This window comes from Schistocerca gregaria, chromosome 9 (genome assembly GCF_023897955.1).
Source record: "Schistocerca gregaria isolate iqSchGreg1 chromosome 9, iqSchGreg1.2, whole genome shotgun sequence".
In the NCBI taxonomy this organism is placed as follows: domain Eukaryota; kingdom Metazoa; phylum Arthropoda; class Insecta; order Orthoptera; family Acrididae; genus Schistocerca; species Schistocerca gregaria.
Window position 1 is genome coordinate 177988619 of NC_064928.1, and position 24123 is coordinate 178012741.

Consider the following 24123-nt stretch of genomic DNA (forward strand, 5'->3'; position numbering starts at 1 on the left):
TCCCTATGAGACGCAGTCGACCATTCGCTCCCGTACTACAATCCTTACATGCTCATTCCATTTCATATTGTTTTTCAATGTTACGACTAGACTGTGTCAAGCAACAGACTACTTGAGCTCTACACGAACGTTATCTTTGTTTTTCCCTCTTACCTGCATTAACTTGCGAGGGTCACTCCAAAAGAAATCTACACTATTTATTTTAAATCCATCTTTTATTCCACATGTTTGAAAGTTTTACAGTGTCTAGATACATCCTTTTTGAACAATATTTTCATTTCTCCACATAATTTCCATCCCTCTCAACTGCCTTACGCCATCTACATCTACATCTGCATCAATACTCCGCAAGCCACCTGACGGTGTGTGGCGGAGGGTACCCTGAGTACCTCTATCGGTTCTCCCTTCTATTCCAGTCTCGTATTGTTCGTGGAAAGAAGGATTGTCGGTATGCTTCTGTGTGGGCTCTAATCTCTCTGATTTTATCCTCATGGTCTCTTCGCGAGATATACGTAGGAGGGAGCAATATACTGCTTGACTCTTCGCTGAAGGTATGTTCTCGAAACTTTAACAAAAGCCCGTACCGAGCTACTGAGCGTCTCTCCACAGAGTCTTCCACTGGAGTTTATCTATCATCTCCGTAACGCTTTCGCGATTACTAAATGATCCTGTAACGAAGCGCGCTGCTCTCCGTTGGATCTTCTCTATCTCTTCTATCAATCCTATCTGGTGCGGATCCCACACTGCTGAGCAGTATTCAAGCAGTGGGCGAACAAGCGTACTGTAACCTACTTCCTTTGTTTTCGGATTGCATTTCCTTAGGATTCTTCCAATGAATCTCAGTCTGACATCTGCTTTACCGACGATCAACTTTATATGATCATTCCATTTTAAATCACTCTTAATGCGTACTCCCACATAATTTATGGAATTAACTGCTTCCAGTTGCTGACCTGCTATTTTGTAGCTAAATGATAAGGGACCTATCCTTATATGTATTCGCACCACATTACACTTTTCTACATTGAGATTCAATTGCCATTCCGTGCACCATGCGTCAATTCGCTGCAGATCCTCCTGCATTTCAGTACAATTTTCCATTGTTGCAACCTCTCGATACACCACACCATCATCTGCAAAAAGCCTCAGTGAACTTCCGATGTCATCCACCAGGTCATTTATGTATATTGTGAATAGGAACGGTCCTAGACACTCCCCTGCGGCACACCTGAAATCACTCTTACTTCGGAAGACTTCTCTCCATTGAGAATGACATGCTGCATTCTGTTATCTAGGAACTCCTCAGTCAATCACACAATTGGTCTGATAGTCAGTATGCTCTTAATTTGTCCATTAAACGGCTGTGGGGAACTGTGTCAAACGCCTTGCGGGAGTCAAGAAACACGGCATCTACCTGTGAACCCGTGTCTGTGGCCCTCTGAGTCTCGTGGACGAATAGCGCGAGCTGGGTTTCACACGACCGTCTTTTTCGAAACCCATGCTGATTCCTACAGAGTAGATTTCTAGTCTCCAGAAAAGACATTATACTCGAACATAATACGTATTCCAAAATTCTACAACTGATCGACGTTACAGATATAGGTCTATAGTTCTGCGCATCTGTTCGACGTCCCTTCTTGAAAACGGGGATGACCTGTGCCCTTTTCCAATCCTTTGGAACGCTTCGCTCTTCTAGAAACCTACGGTACAACGCTGCAAGAAGGGGGGCAAGTTCCTTCGCATACTATGTGTAAAATCGAACTGGTATCCCATCAGGACCAGCGGCCTTTCCTCTTTTGAGCGATTTTAATTGTTTCTCTATCCCTCAGTCGTCTATTTCGATATCTACCATTTCGTCAACTGTGCGACAATCTAGAGAAGGAAGTACAGTGCAGTCTTCCTCTATGAAACAGCTTTGGAAGAATACATTTAGTATTTCGGCATTTAGTCTGTCATCCTCTGTTTCAGTACCATTTTGGTCACAGAGTGTCTGGACATTTTTTGATCCACCTACCGCTTTGACGTAGGACCAAAATTTCTTAGGATTTTCTGCCAAGTCAGTACATAGAACTTTACTTTCGAATTCATTGAAAGCCTCTCGCATAGCGCTCCTCACACTACATTTCGCGTAGTTTTTGTTTGTCTGCAAGGCTTTGGCTATGTTTATGTTTGCTGTGAAGTTCCCTTTGCTTCCACAGAAGTTTTCTAACTCGGTTGTTGTACCGCGGTGGCTCTTTTCCATCTCTTACGATCTTGCTTGGCACATACTCATCTAACGCATATTTTACGATGGTTTTGAACTTTGTCCACTGATCCTCAACACTATATGTACTTGAGACAAAACTTTTATGTTGAGCCATCAGGTACTCTGTAATCTGCTTTTTGTCACTTTTGCTAAACAGAAAAATCTTCCTACATTTTTTAATATTTCTGTTTACGGCTGACATCATCGATGCAGTAACCGCTTTATGATCACTGATTCCCTGTTCTGCATTAACTGATTCAAATAGTTCGGGTCTGTTTGTCACCAGAAGGTCTAATATGTTATCGCCACGAGTCGGTTCTCTGTTTAACTGCTCAAGGTAGTTTTCAGATAAAGCACTTAAAAATATTTCACTGGATTCTTTGTCCCTGCCACCCGTTATGAACGTTTGAGTCTCCCAGTCTATATCCGGCAAATTAAAATCTCCACCCAGAACTATAACATGGTGGGGAAATCTACTCGAAATATTTTCCTAATTATTCTTCAGGTGCTCAGCCACAACAGCTGCTGAACCCGGGGGCCTATAGAGACATCAAATTACCATGTCTGAGCCTGCTTTAACCGTGACCTTCACCCAAATCATTTCACAATTCGGATCTCCGTCAATTTCCTTCGATACTATTGCACTTCTTATCGCTATAAACACGCCTCCCCCTTCACTGTCCAGCCTGTCTCTGCGGTATACATTCCAATCTGAGTTTAGGATTTCATTTCTGTTTACATGTGGTTTCAGCCAACTTTCTGACCCTAGTACTATATGGGCGTTGTGACCGTTTATTAATGAGAGCAGTTCTGGGACCTTTCTATAGACGCTCCTGCAGTTTACTATTAGCACATTAATATTGTTATTCCTTGTTGCATTTTGCCTACTCCTGCCTTGCCGCGTCTCAGGAGGCGTCTTGTCGGGCCTAGGGAGGGAATTCTCTAACCTAAAAAACCCCCATGTGCACTCCACACGTACTCCGCTACCATTGTAGCCGCTTCCGGCGTGCAGTGCACGCCTGACCTACTCAGGGGTACCCTACATTTCTCCACCCGATAGCGGAGGTCGAAAAATTTGCACCCCAGCTCTCCGCAGAATCGTCTGAGCCTCTGGTTTAAGCCTTCCACTCGGCTCCAAACCAGAGGACCGCGATCAGTTCTGGGAACGATACTACAAATAGTTAGCTCTGATTCCACCCCGCGAGCGAGGCTTTCTGCCTTCACCAATTCCACCAACCGCCTGTACGAAAACTGAGGATGACCTCTGAACCCAGACGGCAGGAGTCATTGATGCCGACATGAGCATCAATTTGCAGTCGGGTGCACCCAGTGCCTTCTATCGCCGCCGGTAGGGCCCCCTCCACATCTCGGATGAGACCCCCCGGCAAGCAGACAGAGTGAACACTGGCCTTCTTCCCCGACCTTTTCGCTATTTCCCTAAGGGGCTCCATCACCCGCCTAACGTTGGAGCTCCCAATAACTAATAAACCCCTCCCCCCGTGTGCCTGCTCGGACCTTGCTGAAGGAGCAGCCACATGTCCACTCACAGGCAGAGCGGGCGATGCCACACGGCCAGCCTCCACATTTACCCTCCGCCTCGTGCGCCGCGAACGCCGCTGAACCCGCCACTCCCCTTGGGGAGAGGGTGGCCCAACCGCGCCCGGTACCCGCGAAGATGTCTCGACAGCAGGGACAGTGGGTGAAGCACGTAACACCTGGGGTGTACCTTGCGACGCACCAGACTCCCCACTGCCACTACACTCCGAGGCAGCAACCTGAAGACGGCTGACCGCGGCCATCAACACGCTCAGCTGTTCGCGAAGAGTGGCCAGCTCCCCCTGCGTCCGTACACAGCAGTCACACATCCTATCCATCCTAAGGAATCAATTTACTGAAGAGACTTAATCAACTTTCAACTAGACTGCTAATTCACTAAAGGCGGCTGATTATCGACTAAACTGTGATTGCTAACCACTTCTTGTAGAAAACAGTGAAAATAGCACTACCTATCTCTGGACTGTATTCAAAACAAACACTAGCACTACTGGCACTGTGGCTGACTAAAGGGACTCTCTCTGACTGTATTCCAAACAAACACGAAAACTATGGAACACTATTAATAGCACTCGACAATTAAAGCTTCCTAAAAGCTAAATCACACGGAAGAAGAAGTGACAAGTAAGAAAAATACAGTTAATACTTAAATTAAGGTAGCTCGCTGCACAGCAGACGTGAAGCAGACGGCGGTTATGACGACGAGCGCCTGTATACCCGCACGGTAAAATTCTGGACCAACTTGTTGGAAACACTGTTTGGCAGCGTGCACAAGGGAGTCATCATCTTCAAACCTTGTTCCACGAAGAAAGTCTTTCAGTTTCCCAGAGAGATGATAGTCACATGGAGCCAGGTCAGGACTGAAAGGCGCGAGTTTCAGTGTTGTCCATCCGAGTTTTATGATCGCTTCCATGGTTTTTTGACTGACATGTGACCATGCGTTGTCGTGTAACAGCAAAATATCCTGCTTTTGCCGATGTGGTCGAACATGAATGAGTCGAGCTTGAAGTTTCTTCAGTGTCGTCACATATGCATCAGAATTTATGGTGGTTCCACTTGGCTTGATGTCCACAAGCAAGAGTCCTTCGGAATCAAAAAACACCGTAGCCATAACTTTTCCAGCAGAAGGTGTGGTTTTGATTTTTTTTTTCTTGGGTGAATTTGAATGATGCCACTCCATCGATTGCCTCTTCGTCTCTGGGGAAAAATGATGGAGCCATGTTTCATCACCTGTCACAATTCTTCCAAGAAATTCATCTCCACTATCCTCGCACTGTACCAAAAGTTCGCTGCATACCGTTTTTCTTGTTTCTTTGTGAGCCACTGTCAACATCCTGGGAACCCACCTGGCACAAACCTTTTTAACGCCAACACTTTCAGTATTCTGCAAACACTTCCTTTCCCCATCCCAACGTAGCGTGACAATTCGTTCACTGTGATGCGTCTCTCAGCAGTCACCAATTCGTTCACTCTCTGCACATTGCCTGGAGTGTGTGCAGTACGAGGCCTGCCACTGCGAGGACAATCCTCGATATTGCTGTGCCCGCTTTCATCACGTAACCTGCTTGCCCACCGACTAACTGTACTGCGATCGACAGCAGCATCTCCATACACCTTTTTCAACCTCTTGTGGATGTTTCCCACTGTCTTGTTTTCACAGCACAGGAATTCTATGACAGCACGTTGCTTCTGACGAACGTCAAGTGTAGCAGCCATCTTGAAGACATGCTGTGATGGCGCCACTCGCGGGAGCAGGTTGAACTAAGTTTGAAAACAAGAGGGAATGATGTATCTACACACCGTAAAACTTTCACACATGCAGAATGAAGACTGTTTTTTTACAAAAAAGAGTGTGCATTTCTTTTGGAGTGACCCTCGTACATGTTTCTACATCAAGAACTAGCTGCCATTCACCATAACAACTACAAACATTGTCTAAGTAGTCATGTATTCTCTTACAGTCACTCAACGGCGACCCTTTCCCATACACCACAGCATCATCAGCAAACAGCTGCAGACTGGTGCTTACCCTGTCCGCCAGATCATTGATGTGTGTAGAAAATAACAGCTGTCCTATCACACTTCTCTGGGGCACTCCTGACGATACCCTTGTCTCTGATGAACTCTCACCGTCGAGAACAACATACTGGGTTCTGTTACTTTACAAGTCTTCGAGCCGCTCAGATATCCTGGAACCTATTCCTATGCTCATACCTTCATTAACAGACCGCAGTGTGGCGCCGTGTCAAACGCTTTTTGGAAATCTAGGAATATGGAATTCACCTGTTGCTCTTCACCCATGGTTCGCAGAATATCATGTGAGAAAAAGGGAATCTAAGTTTGACACGAGCGATGATTTCTAAAACCATTCTGATTTATGGACAGAAGCTATTCCCTCCCAGGGAAACTTATATTCGAACTGAGAATGTCTTCAAGCATTCTACAGTAAACCGTTGTTAAAGATATTAATCTGCAATTTTACGGGTCCGTTCATTTATCTTTCTTACATAACGAGGTCATCAGCTCTTTCTTCCAATCGAGCGATTGAACTTAGCGCTCGGTGCCAGATTCGCGACAAATGCAGTGCTGTAAAGTGCTCACTGTAAAGCCGAATTTGCATTCCATCAGGTCCTGCGGACGTACTTGCTTTCAATTCTTTCAGTTGTCTCTCTACATCAGTGACGGTCAGACGATGGTGCGTTTGTACGATTCTCCTGCGTTAACAATTTCTTAAATCTGAAATTTAAAACTTAGTTCTGATGTCTTCTGTTGCCACACCAGACTGGTCAGTGAGTGACTGTATAGAAGCCTTAGAACCACTTAGCTATTTTCGCAGGAGCAAAAATTTCTCGAATTCTGGGAAAGATCTATTGCTAATGTATGACTATTGCTGTAAGCTTCGCGCTTCCATCTTTTTACAGACGCACAACTTTCTATTAATTTCTGCCTGGCTTCATTTGCGTGTTCCCTTTTGAATCGAGGGTGCAACAGCCTTTGCTTCCTCAGCATTTTTAGAATTTCGCTGTTAAAGCACGGTGGGTCGTTTCCGTCTTTATTCCACTTAATAGCCACGTACTTCTCCCGAATATGAATTACATTCCATTTAAACTTTGCCCATAATTCCTCCACGCCTATCGTAATGGAACTAAACGATGCCAATTCATTGACTATGTGGGGACCTAACAGCCGGCCGCTGTGGTCGAGCGGTTCTAGGCGCTTCAGTCCGGAACCACGCGGCTGCTACGGTCGCGAGTTCGAATCCTGCCTCGGGCATGGATGTGTGTGATGTCCTTAGGTTAGTTAGGTTTAAGTAGTTCTAAGTTCTAGGGGACTGATGACCTCAGATGTTAAGTCACACACTGCTTGGAGCCATTTGAACCATTTGGGGGCCTAACAACTGTCTACTTGCTCTTTCTGCCGCAGATACTCTCCTAGTGAGTGATAACTTAGGTAAACAAAGTCGCTATAATCATATCATAATCGCTAATCCCCGTTTCTATAATGTCGCCGTCGATTAAGTCAGGCCTGTTCGTAGCTACGAGGTCTAAAATATTTCCATTGCCTGTGGCCTGTCGAACTACCTGCTCAAGATAGTTTTCAGAAAATATGTTCAAGAGAATTTCGCAAGAATGTCTGTCTGCGTCCCTGTAATGAATCCATAGACGTCCCAGTCTGTACCCAGTAAGTTATAGTCATCTCCATGTAATATTGCATGATATGGGTATTTCCGAGCTTGACTTTCTGTCAGTGACTCTAAAACCTTAACAGCGGAATCGGATGGCCGGTAGAGACATATAACAATTAAATCAATTTCATCTAGACCTGTTACACGCGACGAGGTAACTTCACTGTCACACCTCATCAGAGACAATATTTTCGTCAACTGCAATAAACACACCCTCTCCTACGAAATCTAACCTGTCTCTTCGATGCACCTTCTATCAATCATTAAACGTCTCAGAGCTTTGTACCTCACGTTTCAGCCATCTCTCGTTTCCGAGAATAATTTGAGCGCGAGAAGTTTTCTAGGGGGCAGTAAATTCGAGAAATGTGCTACGAATACTTCGACAATTTACTGACGAACCTTCGACGGTCGAAGTGTTTTTCTCTGAACACGGTCTGGTTTCGGTATCTGCGAGTCGTCTGGCGAGTGTTCACCAGAGAACCTCAACCACCCGCATAGCCTGGAAAACCCCCATGTGCACTCCACAGATACTCTGCTACCCAAGTAGCTGCTACCTTTGTGTAGTGCGACATTGACCTACCAAGGGGAGTCCCACAAATCCCCACACGATAACGCAACAGCAGCCGTCACAGAGTCGACGAAGCCTTTTGTTGAGACCCTCCACTCGGTTCAGAACTGTAGGACCCCGATCGAATCTGGGAACAATGCTGCAAATTGGGAGCTCCGCTTGCACCCCAAGCGTGAGTCTTCACCACCTCCGCCAGCCGCCAGTATGAACTGAGGATGACTTCAGAACCCAAGAGAGAGGCGTCGTTGGTGCCGAAGTGAGCCACAACTTGCAGACGACTGCACCCTGCACTCTTGACACGAACCTCCACATCTCGAATGAGACCCACTGGCATACGTACCGAGTGCTGTCTGCCTAAGGGACTCCATAACGCGCCTAACTATGGAGCACCCGATATCTATTAAGCCCCCCCTCCTGCCCCATGTGCCTGCTCGGACGCTGCTGAAGGCGCGGCCACCTACCCACTCCCAGGATGAATGGGCGAGTTCAGACGGCCAGCCTCAACATTGGCCCTCCACCTCGAGTGACGCGAACACATTACCACCCGCCGCTCATCCTTCCTGTGTGGGCTGATCCATCGTGTCGGGTACACTGGGAGGTGCTCCAGCGGCAGAGCCCGTGGGCGAAACGAGCAACCATTAAGATGCCTCATGCAACGTACCAGATTCTCGGTCACCGTTACACTCTAATGACGCGTACTCGCTCGGCTAGCCAGCCAGCTCAGGCCGACGTGTAGTGCATTCACATTGCGCTCCGCGGCGAGCCGGGACGGCGAAATGAGGGAAAATCAACTTCTCCGATTTTCATGTCTTAAAAATTCTTAGCGGGATATAAGACTTCGCCACATCGTTTTATGAACTTATTTTTTCCTTAAAAGCGTTACTTACGTCGTCAAATAAGAAAAAGTCTACCGTTCGTTTCCCGTGATTTCTTAGTTTCGTAACGCTTCCCAAATGATTTTGAAGAAAGTATGCTGCTAAAAAATCTGATTTTTATACATGTGGTAGTGCAACATCCTAACTTCGTATCGAATCATTTATCTTTCCATATTTCGTAACAGTCATTGTGAAATGATGCTATTTGTCAACGTTGTGCACTTGATTTACAAATCTTGTAGTGAAAAAGTTATGTAGAAGGTAGCTTACTGTTAGATCCGTTTTAGACCATACATTGTTCGGAATGAAATGTAGCTAAAAGTACCAAAAAGTTTTTGAAATGATAATGATACTGATATCTGTCTCTGGTCACAAGTAATGCGAGCTATTGAGTGGCGTCAGTGCCTCGTCTGCAAGCCACGGAGTTCGCGCGGTTACAGCTTGGTTTAGTGTAGTCATATGATGCAGGACAGAAAAAAACTAATTACTAGTGGTCAGCGCAGACCTAGTGTCGGTCGCTCATATTATTTTAATGGTCTCATGGCCTAGATAAATCCAAATGTATAAGAATTTTTCCATCGGCTACTGGAGAATCATCTGCTATGCTTTTATAATTGGCCACACGTAGCATCACAAAAGACAAACAAATATTTGTCATCAACATCCTACAATTAGCATAATGTACATTTCGTATTTCGAACTAAAAGATGAGAGTATATTAATCTAAGATGAGATCTTGCTCCTGATGCATTGTAATTAAAGCTTGCAACATTCTACATGATTTATTTCTAGTTGCATATAATAAACAGCAGAAGCAGATGTTAAAAAATATAAATACATTTACAGATGTTTCTATGTCTAAGTTTGACTAAGGAGCAAAAAACATTTTTTTGTATCATCGCTTTTGCAGTTCACGTAAGTGTAGTACCGCAAGCTGTAAATAATTACATTCTTTAGATCGACCCTATCTCCACTTAGAAAGATCTGTGGATAGCTCTTACAAGTAGTCTATTTTAGGAAATGACCTTTTCCTCGCAGAAATATGGACAACGAGAAGATTCTCTACAATGATATGCATTCCAGAGCAAGAAAAGTTGTTGAATGTGCATTTGGTATAATGACCAATAAATTGAGACTACTAAGGAAAGAAATTGAAACATCCATTGACGTAGCTGATCACATAGTCAAGTGCACTTGTCTACTTCATAATATTGTCATTGGCAGATAAGGATGCAATGCTGAAGATGAAACGTTTTGTAACAATGCTGAAATGCAGACAGCTGGTGCCACATTCAACAGAAATTCCACATTACGTTCGAAAAATGTCAGGAACACTTTTGTTGAATATTTCGTTAAAATGCAACTTAAAATAATTAAAAAACCTTTCACAAATAAATTTTGGAATTGAAAGTACTTAGCTATTTACTGTATTTTTGTGTATCTCATTTCATTGTAAATAAAACAAATAAAATTATAAACGTAAATAATTTATATTTGTGTGTACTATCTGAAACACACTCCTTGGTTACTTCGCTCCGTAATCTGGAAACTGCATCATTACTGTCATACTAGCCGAATTTCTGATACCAAATTGATGGACACAAGTTAATGTCATGTATATGTTATTCTCCATTCATTAAAGTAAGAACATCGCAAAAAGATGTCACAGACAACAGCTTATAGTAACGTGCCACACCATGACTTTGCAATGCATTGCTGGCGGCGGTGGTCTCACGGTTCTAGGCGCGCAATCTGGAACCGTGCGACTGCTACGGACGCAGGTTCGAATCCTGCCTCGGGCATGGATATGTGTGATGTCCTTAGGTTAGTTAGTTTTAAGTAGTTATAAGTTCTAGGCGACTGATGACCACAGCAGTTGAGTCCCATAGTGCTCAGAGACATTTGAACCATTTTTTTTTTTTTTTTTACAATGCATTGTCATCTGGTAGGGACACATTTCCGTCCCTCAGTGACACTCGTATCTGTCTCCGTTTACAAGTAAATGCGAACTATTGAATGGCGGCAATGCCGCGATCGCTGGCAAGCTATTGTTGTAAATGCATGTAAATACGGTACATTAAATAAATGAAAGAAAAGTAACTTCGCATGTATCATTATAATAAACGTAATTTTTCCTCACTGATTATAAAATGTGAGGTAAGATCTTAAAATAAAAGAAGTGTGCAGTCACACTTGTGATGAAAGCAGAAGGGAGACGTGTGACGCGTGTGCTGCAGAAGCTGTAGTGCTGGTCCACAGGCTCGCGCCTGCGGTCGGCTCGCCCCGGCAATATTAAACACTCGGGATGTCGCCGGCTCGGCTCCAGGAGGCTCACGCCGTGTCGGCGCGGCCCGGCCGCCAGTGTGAACACCGCAATTCAAGACCATGTGTTTGATATCGAAGCGGGCGGCGGCCCGGCCAGGCTCGGCTCCGCTCGGCCAGGCCGGCAGTGTGAACGCAGCCCGCAGCAACCTGAAGACGACTGACTGTAGCCAAAAGCACATACAGCTATTCGCGAATTTGTTTTACCCAGGAATGCTCTCTTTTCGATGCTGGTCAACTTTTTATGTCCTCCTTGCTTTGTCTCGTCACATGCTTTCTTCATTGCCTCTACTTCTTAGTCTCCCATTTTACAATCAAGTTAACCACTAATTTCATTTCTGCTACACTTCATTACTTTCATCTTTCTACAGTTTACTCTCAATCCATATTGTGTACCTATTAGACTACTGCTCATTTCATTCAACAGGTCCTGCAACTTTTCATCACTTTTACTAAGGATTGCAATGCCACCAGATAACCTCATCATTGGTATCCTTTCACCCTGAATTTTACTCCCATCCCTAACTTGTCTTTTAAATTCACCATTTCTTCTTCGATGTGTAGGTTGAAGAGAAGGAGTGAAAGCTTGCATCCTTGTCTCATACCCCTAATTCGAGCGCTTCGTTCTTGGATTTCCATACTCACACCTAATGGAAGCATACTGGATGGAAAATTTCAGGTTTCAGCCGAATTTTGACTTTGTATTTTTCTTTCCTGACACTCATAAAATACTTCAAAAACATACTACAACTCTTTTTATTGTCTTTTTTTTCTAAATTTATCGTTTCTCTTTGCGTATTCAACTACACAGTCACAAGTTACGATAAAAACTATCGCTTCCGAAGGATTTTGTAACGAAAACGGCGCCACGTAGCACTGTTGCGCCCAGAAGACATGAGGGGACACTTGCTCTCGCTATCACAACCATCTGGCGGCGCCGACCAAATATAGAGCGCATTTCTAATGTCACAGCGTGGTTAACGGAAGATCGTACTAGCTTCCCAACAGGTGACACTGTGCACGAAATGGAAAAAACCACTGGCAGTAGCTGGCAGCAACTACACCTCGATTCTCCCAGCTAACAGTGCCACACCAGTCTTTCTGCCTTCCTGAAAGAATATGTCACACATTTTTAAAACACCTTATATAAGCATTTATGTTCTCCAAGAATTTATTCATTTCTCTTCCTTCCAATGGTGAAATTAAAACTAATATTAATTATACTACCGCCCATTAAAATTGCTACACCAAGAAAAAATGCATATGATAAACGGGTATTCGTTGGACAAATATATTATACTACAACTGACATGTGATTGCATTTTCACGCAATTTGGGTGCATAGATCCTGAGAAATCAGCACCCAGAACAACCACCTCTGGCCGTAATAACGGCGTTGATATACACCTGGGCATTGAATCAAACAGAGCTTGGATGGCGTGTACAGGTACAGCTGCCCATGCAGCTTCAACACGATACCACAGTTCATTAAGAGTAGTGACTGGCGTATTGTGACGAACCAGCTGCTCGGCCACCACTGACCAGACGTTTTCAATTGGTGAAAGATCTGGAGAATGTGCTGGCCAGGGCAGCAGTTGAACATTTTCCATATCCAGAAAGGCCTGTACAGGACCTGCAACATGCGGTCATGCGTTATCCTCCTGAAATGTAGGGTTTCACAGGGATCGAATGAAAGGTAGAGCCACGGGTCGTAACACATCTGAAATGTAACGTCCACTATTCAAAATTCCGTCAATGCGAACAAGAGGTGACTGAGACGTGTAACCAATGGCACCCCATACCATCACGCCAGGTGATACGCCAGTATGGTGATGACGAATACACGCTTCTAATGTGAGTTCACCGCGATGTCGTCAAACACGGATGCGACCATCATGGTGCTGTAAACAGATGCTGGATTCATCCGAAAAAACGACGTTTTGCCTTTCGTGCACCCAGGTCGTCGTTGAGTACACCATGGCAGGCGCTCCTGTCTGTGATGCAGCGTCAACGGTAACCGCAGACCACGGTCTTCGAGCTGATAGTCCATACTGCTGCAAACGTCGTCGAACTGCTCGTGCAGATGGTTGTTGTCTTGCAAAAGTCCCCGTCTGTTGATTCAGGGATCGAGACGAGGCTGCACCATCCGTTACAGCCACGTGGATAAGATGCCTATCATCTCGACTGCTAGTGACACGAGGCCGTTGGGATCCAGCACGACGTTCCGTATTACCCTCCTGAACCCACCGATTCCATATTCTGCTAACAGTCATTGGATCTCGACCAACGCGAGCAGCAATGTCTCGGTACGATAAACCGCAATCGCGATAGGCTACAATCCGATCTTTATCTTAGTCGGAAACGGGATGGTACGCATTTCTCCTCCTTACACGAGGCATCACAACAACGTTTCACCAGGCAACGCCAGTCAACTGCTGTTTGTGTATGTGAAATCTCTTGGAAACTTTCCTCATGTCAGCACGTTGTAGGTGTCGCCACCGGCGCCAACCTTGTGTGAATGCTCTGAAAAGCTAATCATTTGCGTATCACAGCATCTGCTTTCTTTCGTTAAATTTCGCGTCTGTAGCACGTCATCTTGGTAGTGTAGCAATTTTAATGTCCAGTAATGTATTATCATCATAGCGAATCTGTAAACGGTTTTAGATAACGATAACATGAATAGGCGTTGCTTGGGTATGTATTTATTCCAATTCTATTAGTCTAGCTCCTACTTCCCTGACTCTGCCTATCTCCTGCGTCCTCCTCTCGGTCTATTTTCTTCCCCACCTCTCTCTATCAACTTCCTCCCCCCTCATTCCTTGGCAATCTCTTTCTGCCCTTCTACACTATGTGATCAAAAGTATCCGGACACCTGGCTGAAAATGACTTACAAGTTCGTGGCGCTCTCTGTCGGTAATTTTGGAATTCAATCTGGTGTTGGACCACCCTTAGCCTTGATGGGAGCTTCCAGTCTCGTAGACATACTTTCAATCAGGCGCTGGAAGGTTTCTTTGGAAATGGCAGCCCATTCTTCAGGTAGTGCTGCACAGAGGAGAGGTATCGATGTTCTTTCCCTCTCTATCCGTCCATCTCTTCCTCCCCCTTCTCTCTCCACGTTACCACCCTCACCACAATAGGAGGCTTCTGGTTTTTACCTCCACAGTACACTATTGGTTTCCAGATACTAAGTAATAGTTGTACCAAGTTTGGTTGAAATTGGTCCAGAGGTTTAGGAGGAATTTTTTACTCTCGTCTTTGCAGGCATGTGTACACGTCGCACATATTTCACACATATTTATTTAATCAATTTCACACATTTCACCTGAATCTGTAGCGAATTTCACCATATAATTCTGCTTTTACGCAGCTCAATGTTTATGGCGTCATATCTCATGAACTAGATGCCATACAATGTTATAATTTTGTAGATACATTCAGCGTTGTATGTGGATACTATCTGCGATCTGTGTTGCGACTAGAGAATAAATTTAAACTTCATGCATTATGTGGAAGTTTTTCACTCATTTCAGTGTTTATGACGCCGTATCTACTTAACTATGTGTTGTACAATAATATAATTTTGTAGGTACATTCAGTGGAATGTGTGTATTGCGTATTGAAACGGGGACCTAGAAACGACCAAGAGGTTTCGTCCTGCCGTAGTCCTCAGTATTTCACAACCCCACAACAGGCCACAGCAATCCAAGCACCCCACCGCCGCCCCATACCGAACCCGGGATTATTGTGCGGTTTGGCACCCCAGTGGACCCCCCACCCCCCACGAGAACGTCGCATACCAGAATAATGTAACCCCATTTGTTTGGGGGGTAGAGTAATTATGGTGTATGTGTATGTGGAGACAGTGTTTGCCCAGCAATCGCCGACATAGTGCAACTGAGGTGGAATAGGGGGAACCAGCCCGCATTCGCCGAGGCAGATGGAAAACCGCCTTAAAAACCATCCACAGGATGGCCGGCACACCGGACCTCAACACAAATCCGCCAGGCGGATTCGTGCCAGGGACCGGCATACTTTCCCACTCGGGAATCAGCGCGTTGGACCGCGTGGCTAGCCAGGCGGGCATAATGTGTGGATACTGTAAGCAAAGTATGCTGCGAATAGACTTAATAGCAGAAAAGTAATAAATCTAAACATCATGCATGATGCAGCAGTTTTTCACGCATCTTAGTGCCTATGATCTCCTGAACTATAGGTCGAAAAATCATATAGTTACACAGGCACATTCAGTGATGTGTTACAAACAGAATTAGTTTTAAGAAATAGTAAATTAAAACGTCATGCCTGATGTGTCAGTTTTACTACATGAAGATCAGAAATATAGTAAGGAAGAAACCTTTTCTCTTTCATCACTTTGTGGTGATTGTCAGCGGGAAATTTTTTTTGTAGGGGATTGATATTACGTATAAAGTCTGTTCCAAATCACTTTATGTTCCCACTCTCAAATACTGGATGAATAAAGCCTGAATATTTGCGCGTCATAGGATACATATATTTTTCACACCCATCCCTTTGATAGGCACGTGGTTTTCACCCCAAAAGCGATTTTTCCAGATGTAAGTGGAACATGTACCAAGTTTGGATGAAATAGGTCCAGTGGTTTAGGAGCAGATGTGGAATATACGAGTGCATGCAATACACGCATACATTTTTATAATGTCCGTAGATTTGTATAGTACAGACATACTTTTAAAACTTTCGAAATAAAATAACTTTTACATTTCTTTACACATATAACTGACTTCTTTTACTGTATAATAGTGCAACATGTTAATCATCCACTGACAATATTTCTAAATGTCATATGCGATTAAGTGAACCTCTATGCTGCGACCACTTGCGTCCCTCTTTTGTTCCAGATCATCTATGTGGTGAGGAACGTGAAGGATGTCATCGTGTCCTACTACCATCATCACAATCTCTACAGCGACGTCACGATGACGTTAGATGAGTTTGGCGAATACTTCATCGAGAACATACGTAAGCAAATCTGTTGCACGGAATCTTTAGTTGTATATGGACGCTTGGAGACGTAATTAGTTCTTCAAAAGTAATTTGGCCCTGGTGGTGAGACCTGAGAATTACAAAACTACTGCCGAGCGTTGTTTCCGACATACAGTCAGCCAACACACAGATCCACATGAGAAAACACGCATATGGTCTTACAGTCTATTAATTCGTGAGAGCAGCATGGGAATGTACGTACCGGAGAGAACAGATTTCTTAATCTGCTATCACAGAAACTCTGTGACGTGCACAGCAGCTTGAGATTTGTACCCTAAACGTTACTACCACCGCTAAAATGTTCCCATCGGAGAAAAATATGCTAATATTTTATTATTTATTTAAAAGAGTCTGACTGAAAACTTTGGTACCAGCGCCTGATTCTGCCTTCCTTAAAACCTTTAACAGTTTGTCGAAAATTTTGGAATGACAACGTATTTGCGCTTTTTTTTAACATGCAACTCCCCTCAAACTCCCACACGCTCCCATTATTCACACCCACTAGTCCATCCCTGTAGTTCGCTCATACCGGTCCACTCCCAGTTGCCCTTTCTCTTTCACTCCTTCAGCCCAGTTCATTCTCATTATCCCTTTGAGTCTCTTCGTCATTGTCTCCTGCATTACAGGCACAGTCCCCTTCGTTCTGTCGTACTGCTACGGTCTCCTCTCAGCTCCACTATCTTCTTCTTACTCTCTCTTATTGCTAATATCTCATTCCTTCCTTCCTACTGCTGTTGTCACTATCATTACCTCTCTGTTCCTCATTGTCATCGTCATATACTCTGTCTCTCATTAACACTGGCTCTCATTCACTTCAACTTTCTCATTCTCTATAGTCCTCCCCCGCTGGCACTGTCTCCTTCACTCTTTTCCTAGCACTGTTCCGTCATTGTCAACTATGTTCCTCTGCCACTGCGTCCCTCTCTTTCTTTCATACTGTCATTGTCTCCTTCGTTCTTTCTATAACACATCCACTGTCTGTTATCTTCGACTGTTTGTAACTTTTACCTCTCTTTTCCACTGCCACCGTCTTCTTCTCTCTCAACATATAAAAGTGCGAATATGTTCGCCTGCCAAAATTTTCGGGGCAATTCTTAAAGGAGCTGATGAATGTAGAATGAGGCAGCTGGTACCCCACTATTCAAACAGGAATATATTCGCATTTTTGTGGTCTAACAGGAGCATTTTTCCGCTGGTTCTCTTCTTTCCCCTGCTGCAGCAGGTCATGTAACTCATATAAAAGTCCGCCCCCGGTTGCTGAATGGTCAGCGCCACAGAATGTCAGTCCTAAGGGCCAGGGTTCGATTCCCGGCTGGGTGTTGTGTTGCCCTCATCATCATCCCCATCGACGCGCAAGTCGCCGAAGTTCCGTCTAATCGAAAGACTTGCAGCCGACGGGAGGCCCTATTCACACGACATTTACTATTTACTCATATAAAAAAGATGTATTGGCCAGTAAAATTCATATAGTTTACTCATGTAAAACTGATATAACACAAAATTAGTTTTACACATCAGACGCGTTGCCTCACTACAACAACATGGAGTTCCCAGATGATAACGGGGACACTTTACAGCATATTTCCCCGTATAACGTCACTTTATAAACTATATTTTCGCTTCATACCGGTATTTATGCTCGTATTTTACGAGCATAAGAAGAGTAATTTTGAACCTCTTTATTTAGGAAACTGATAAAAGTACAAAGAAAATGTTCAAGACTGTTCGAGATCAGGATATTAGGAATTCGTTGTAAAAATTGCAGCAATTTTCTGTGCATAGCCGTCTCGGGAACCGCTTTGTGTGCGTTTCTCGATAACGGCTAAAGATTTTTGAAAATGATACAGATCCCCAGATGATATACCGTTAAAATTTGACCTACGTACTGCTGTTATTTATTATTTAGATTTCACCTCATACCGAATTTCACGAACTAGGATAAATTTCAATATCTGTATCTCAGAAACGGATAAGGATATAGAGAAAAATTTCAAGGTTGCTCGAGTCTGGATCTTAAGAATATATCGTAAAAATTTCAGCCCTCTGGTGTGTATATCTACTTTGGAATCCTGGGTTGGGTTTTGGTCCACTGGTGATGGCGAAAATATGGTATAACACTCTTTTATGAGGTTTTCCGAGGAAGTTCCCACGAACTAATGACACCTTCATAAGTCCCATCAAGCCCACGGTACATCACATCAAATATTCACACTCTGACTCTGTACTGCAGGATAGTGACGCTAAGACGATCCATCTGTTGGGCACGTAAATGGCACCTAGTCGAAGGGCTATCCATTAACGTTCGACCCTACCTGTTTATCGATAGTAGAATCCGAGGTAAGAGCACCGGAAAATCCCGTTTTCACGTGCGGCGTTTTGGAAAATTTTAGGTAAGTATGCTGTCGCAACAACCCATTACTTCTCGTACGGCTACGTCTATACTTTCATCCATATTGTTCTAAGTATTAGGATTTCCTCCCAGTCGGTTCACATATAGAGCTCAAGAAAAATGACTCCTTAAATGATGACGATGGTGATGGTGATTAAACAAGTGCGGCCATATGACTCTTATTCACCCCCTGGACGAACGTGCATACTCCATATGGGCTGCATGCACAGTAAATCAAATGTGCAAGTGTGAGAACGTTTTAGAAATGTTTGCGAAGGCGTGTCCCTGAGGCGAGACTTGGATAACAGTTCATTATTCACCTAGTGGGATGTAGGTACCGCCTGAAAAATCGCATCGTGGCTGACAGACTCATGAGCCCTTGCCATTAATTCACGAGACGGATTAGAGCAGGGTCAGGCTGAGTGTATAAGTGATTGACTGCGACCTTTAATAATGCTGTTCTTGTCTTTGCGGTCCTTACGTGAGTGGTAAGACATTTATCCCAATGTGAAACAACACAATCTAAGGCTTCATAGGAAAACTTTCATCCGAAGCAAATCAGCGGCCACGAATGTCTTTCTTCAAGCCTCCAAATATGTGGAAATGGCATGGGGAGAAATCAGGACTGTACCGTAATGGCTTCCCAGCGAACCTTCTGGAGCGTAGTCGAAACAATCTTGACGACACGTGGGTGGGCCATGAACGTCCATAGAGTCCCGATCTCTCCTCATGCCATTTCTACATTTTTGTAGTCCTGCAGAAAGACATTCGTAGCCGTAGATTTGGTTCGGACGAAGATGTGCACGCCTGCGTACAATGATGGTTCCGCAGAGGAGCGCAAACATTTTTCCATGAAAACACTGACTGTCTTGTCTAACAGTGGGATAAATCTATTAACACTTATGGCGACTACGTTCGAAATAATAAACAGTTTACTTACTTTTTTCCATGTGTCGTTTTCATTTGACTTGCCCTTTTACGTTCAGCATGCTTCACTACATCTATCTGGGAGGGATCCCACACATCTGAGCTATGTTCTAGGATGTATAGCACGAGTTTTTTGTAAGCAATCCTGTTTCTAGACAAAACTAGCTGACAACCTGATGTTGCTCAGGTATGTATTGATTCCAGTCTTCTATTAGTTATTCTCCTTCTTCCCCCTCTCTCTGTTTACCTCATCCTCCACACGTCTCTGTCCATCTCTTCCCTCTCTTCTCTCACTCCATACTCTCTGTCCATCTTCTCCTGCCGCTCTCTCTGTCCATCTGCTCCTTCCTAATCTCTCTGTCCATCTGCTCTCCACGCTTTCTCTGTCCATCTGCTCCTTCCTCTTTGTCCATCTCCTCGTCCCATCTCCTAGTCTACCATCTCTTTGTGTGTCCATCTCCTTCTTCAACCTATTTCTGTTCATCTCCTCCTCTTCCATTTCCTCGGTCTGCCCATCTTCATCTGCCGCCTCTAAGTCCTTGCCGTCCTGCCCCGTCTCTCTCCACGTTATCACCCCCCCCCCCCCAAAAAAATAGGATGTTTCTGTATCTAACCACTAAAGTTTTTCTTTCCAGGTCGCGCGGGGTAGCCGCACGATCTTAGACGCCTTGTCGCGGTCGCGCGGCTCCCCCCGTCGGAGGTTCGAGTCCTCCCTCGGGCATGGGTGCGTGTGTTGTCCTTAGTATAAGTTAGTTTAAACTAGATTAAGTAGTGCGTAGGCTTAGGGACCGATGACCTCAGCAGTTTGGTCCCATCAGACCTTACGACAAATATCCAAAATTTTTTTCTTTCCAAATAGTAAGTAATACCTGTTCCAAATTTGGTTGATATCGATACAGGGGTGTGGCAGGAGCATTTTACCTGTTGATTCGCTTGTGAACCCACATGCCACATTCATTATACAAACATTTAACATGTTTCACACATTTTTGTACACCTATATCATCTTGTCTCGTGGGTACATCGCCCTGCAGTTCGTTTTCACGCAACTCACTATTTATGACCGTCATATATTCTGAACTACGTGGCGTACAATGACATAATTTTGCAGGATACGGCCTACTAAATGTGTTGCGAATTGAGTTCGTAGTAAACAAGTAATTGATTAAAACGTCTTGCATCACGCTGCAGGTAATCACGCATCTCCATGTTTATGACGTCATGGCTCCTGAACAATGATATCTTTTTCCAAGAACATTCGGTGGTAGTAGTGAATACCGACCGAAAAGTGTGTTGCAAACAGAGTGAGTAGTAATGAAGTAATAAATTTAAATGTCGTGCCTGGTGAGGCAGTTTTGCATGAACAGAGAACAGGTAGTAAGAGATTAACTTTTCCCCTTTCAATGACATAATTTTGCAGGATACGGCCTGCTAAATGTGTTGCGAATTGAGTTCGTAGTAAACAAGTAATTGATTAAAACGTCTTGCATCACGCTGCAGGTAATCACGCATCTCCATGTTTATGACGTCATGGCTCCTGAACAATGATATCTTTTTCCAAGAACATTCGGTGGTAGTAGTGAATACCGACCGAAAAGTGTGTTGCAAACAGAGTGAGTAGTAATGAAGTAATAAATTAAAATGTCGTGCCTGGTGCGGCAGTTTTGCATGAACAGAGAACATGTAGTAAGAGATTAACTTTTCCCCTTTCAATGACATAATTTTGCAGGATACGGCCTGCTAAATGTGTTGCGAATTGAGTTCGTAGTAAACAAGTAATTGATTAAAACGTCTTGCATCACGCTGCAGGTAATCACGCATCTCCATGTTTATGACGTCATGGCTCCTGAACAATGATATCTTTTTCCAAGAACATTCGGTGGTAGTAGTGAATACCGACCGAAAAGTGTGTTGCAAACAGAGTGAGTAGTAATGAAGTAATAAATTAAAATGTCGTGCCTGGTGCGGCAGTTTTGCATGAACAGAGAACAGGTAGTAAGAGATTAACTTTTCCCCTTTCAATGACATAATTTTGCAGGATACGGCCTGCTAAATGTGTTGCGAATTGAGTTCGTAGTAAACAAGTAATTGATTAAAACGTCTTGCATCACGCTGCAGGTAATCACGCATCTCCATGTTTATGACGTCATGGCTCCTGAACAATGATATCTTTTTCCAAGAACATTCGGTGGTAGTAGTGAATACCGACCGAAAAGTGTGTTGCAAACAGAGTGAGTAGTAATGAAGTAATAAATTAAAATGTCGTGCCTGGTGCGGCAGTTTTGCATGAACAGAGAACATGTAGTAAGAGATTAACTTTTCCCCTTTCAATGACATAATTTTGCAGGATACGGCCTGCTAAATGTGTTGCGAATTGAGTTCGTAGGAAACAAGTAATTGATTAAAACGTCTTGCATCACGCTGCAGGTAATCACGCATCTCCATGTTTATGACGTCATGGCTCCTGAACAATGATATCTTTTTCCAAGAACATTCGGTGGTAGTAGTGAATACCGACCGAAAAGTGTGTTGCAAACAGAGTGAGTAGTAATAAAGTAATAAATTAAAATGTCGTGCCTGGTGCGGCAGTTTTGCATGAACAGAGAACATGTAGTAAGAGATTAACTTTTCCCCTTTCAATGACATAATTTTGCAGGATACGGCCTGCTAAATGTGTTGCGAATTGAGTTCGTAGTAAACAAGTAATTGATTAAAACGTCTTGCATCACGCTGCAGGTAATCACGCATCTCCATGTTTATGACGTCATGGCTCCTGAACAATGATATCTTTTTCCAAGAACATTCGGTGGTAGTAGTGAATACCGACCGAAAAGTGTGTTGCAAACAGAGTGAGTAGTAATGAAGTAATAAATTAAAATGTCGTGCCTGGTGCGGCAGTTTTGCATGAACAGAGAACATGTAGTAAGAGATTAACTTTTCCCCTTTCAATGACATAATTTTGCAGGATACGGCCTGCTAAATGTGTTGCGAATTGAGTTCGTAGTAAACAAGTAATTGATTAAAACGTCTTGCATCACGCTGCAGGTAATCACGCATCTCCATGTTTATGACGTCATGGCTCCTGAACAATGATATCTTTTTCCAAGAACATTCGGTGGTAGTAGTGAATACCGACCGAAAAGTGTGTTGCAAACAGAGTGAGTAGTAATGAAGTAATAAATTAAAATGTCGTGCCTGGTGCGGCAGTTTTGCATGAACAGAGAACATGTAGTAAGAGATTAACTTTTCCCCTTTCAATGACATAATTTTGCAGGATACGGCCTGCTAAATGTGTTGCGAATTGAGTTCGTAGTAAACAAGTAATTGATTAAAACGTCTTGCATCACGCTGCAGGTAATCACGCATCTCCATGTTTATGACGTCATGGCTCCTGAACAATGATATCTTTTTCCAAGAACATTCGGTGGTAGTAGTGAATACCGACCGAAAAGTGTGTTGCAAACAGAGTGAGTAGTAATGAAGTAATAAATTAAAATGTCGTGCCTGGTGAGGCAGTTTTGCATGAACAGAGAACATGTAGTAAGAGATTAACTTTTCCCCTTTCAATGACATAATTTTGCAGGATACGGCCTGCTAAATGTGTTGCGAATTGAGTTCGTAGTAAACAAGTAATTGATTAAAACGTCTTGCATCACGCTGCAGGTAATCACGCATCTCCATGTTTATGACGTCATGGCTCCTGAACAATGATATCTTTTTCCAAGAACATTCGGTGGTAGTAGTGAATACCGACCGAAAAGTGTGTTGCAAACAGAGTGAGTAGTAATGAAGTAATAAATTTAAATGTCGTGCCTGGTGAGGCAGTTTTGCATGAACAGAGAACATGTAGTAAGAGATTAACTTTTCCCCTTTCAATGACATAATTTTGCAGGATACGGCCTGCTAAATGTGTTGCGAATTGAGTTCGTAGTAAACAAGTAATTGATTAAAACGTCTTGCATCACGCTGCAGGTAATCACGCATCTCCATGTTTATGACGTCATGGCTCCTGAACAATGATATCTTTTTCCAAGAACATTCGGTGGTAGTAGTGAATACCGACCGAAAAGTGTGTTGCAAACAGAGTGAGTAGTAATGAAGTAATAAATTTAAATGTCGTGCCTGGTGAGGCAGTTTTGCATGAACAGAGAACATGTAGTAAGAGATTAACTTTTCCCCTTTCAATGACATAATTTTGCAGGATACGGCCTGCTAAATGTGTTGCGAATTGAGTTCGTAGTAAACAAGTAATTGATTAAAACGTCTTGCATCACGCTGCAGGTAATCACGCATCTCCATGTTTATGACGTCATGGCTCCTGAACAATGATATCTTTTTCCAAGAACATTCGGTGGTAGTAGTGAATACCGACCGAAAAGTGTGTTGCAAACAGAGTGAGTAGTAATGAAGTAATAAATTTAAATGTCGTGCCTGGTGAGGCAGTTTTGCATGAACAGAGAACATGTAGTAAGAGATTAACTTTTCCCCTTTCAATGACATAATTTTGCAGGATACGGCCTGCTAAATGTGTTGCGA

The 24123-nt window shown here is 43.6% G+C and overlaps 1 protein-coding gene across 2 annotated transcripts in view; it reads left to right on the plus strand.

The window, feature by feature from the left end:
- Positions 1-24123, plus strand: part of LOC126292265 (luciferin sulfotransferase-like) — a 248781-nt gene that overhangs the window by 205762 nt on the left and 18896 nt on the right. For both annotated transcript variants that reach the window (XM_049986165.1, XM_049986164.1), the window contains one exon: positions 16127-16247. In XM_049986165.1, coding sequence (XP_049842122.1) covers positions 16127-16247 — 121 coding nt within the window. The remainder of the gene's footprint in view (positions 1-16126; positions 16248-24123) is intronic.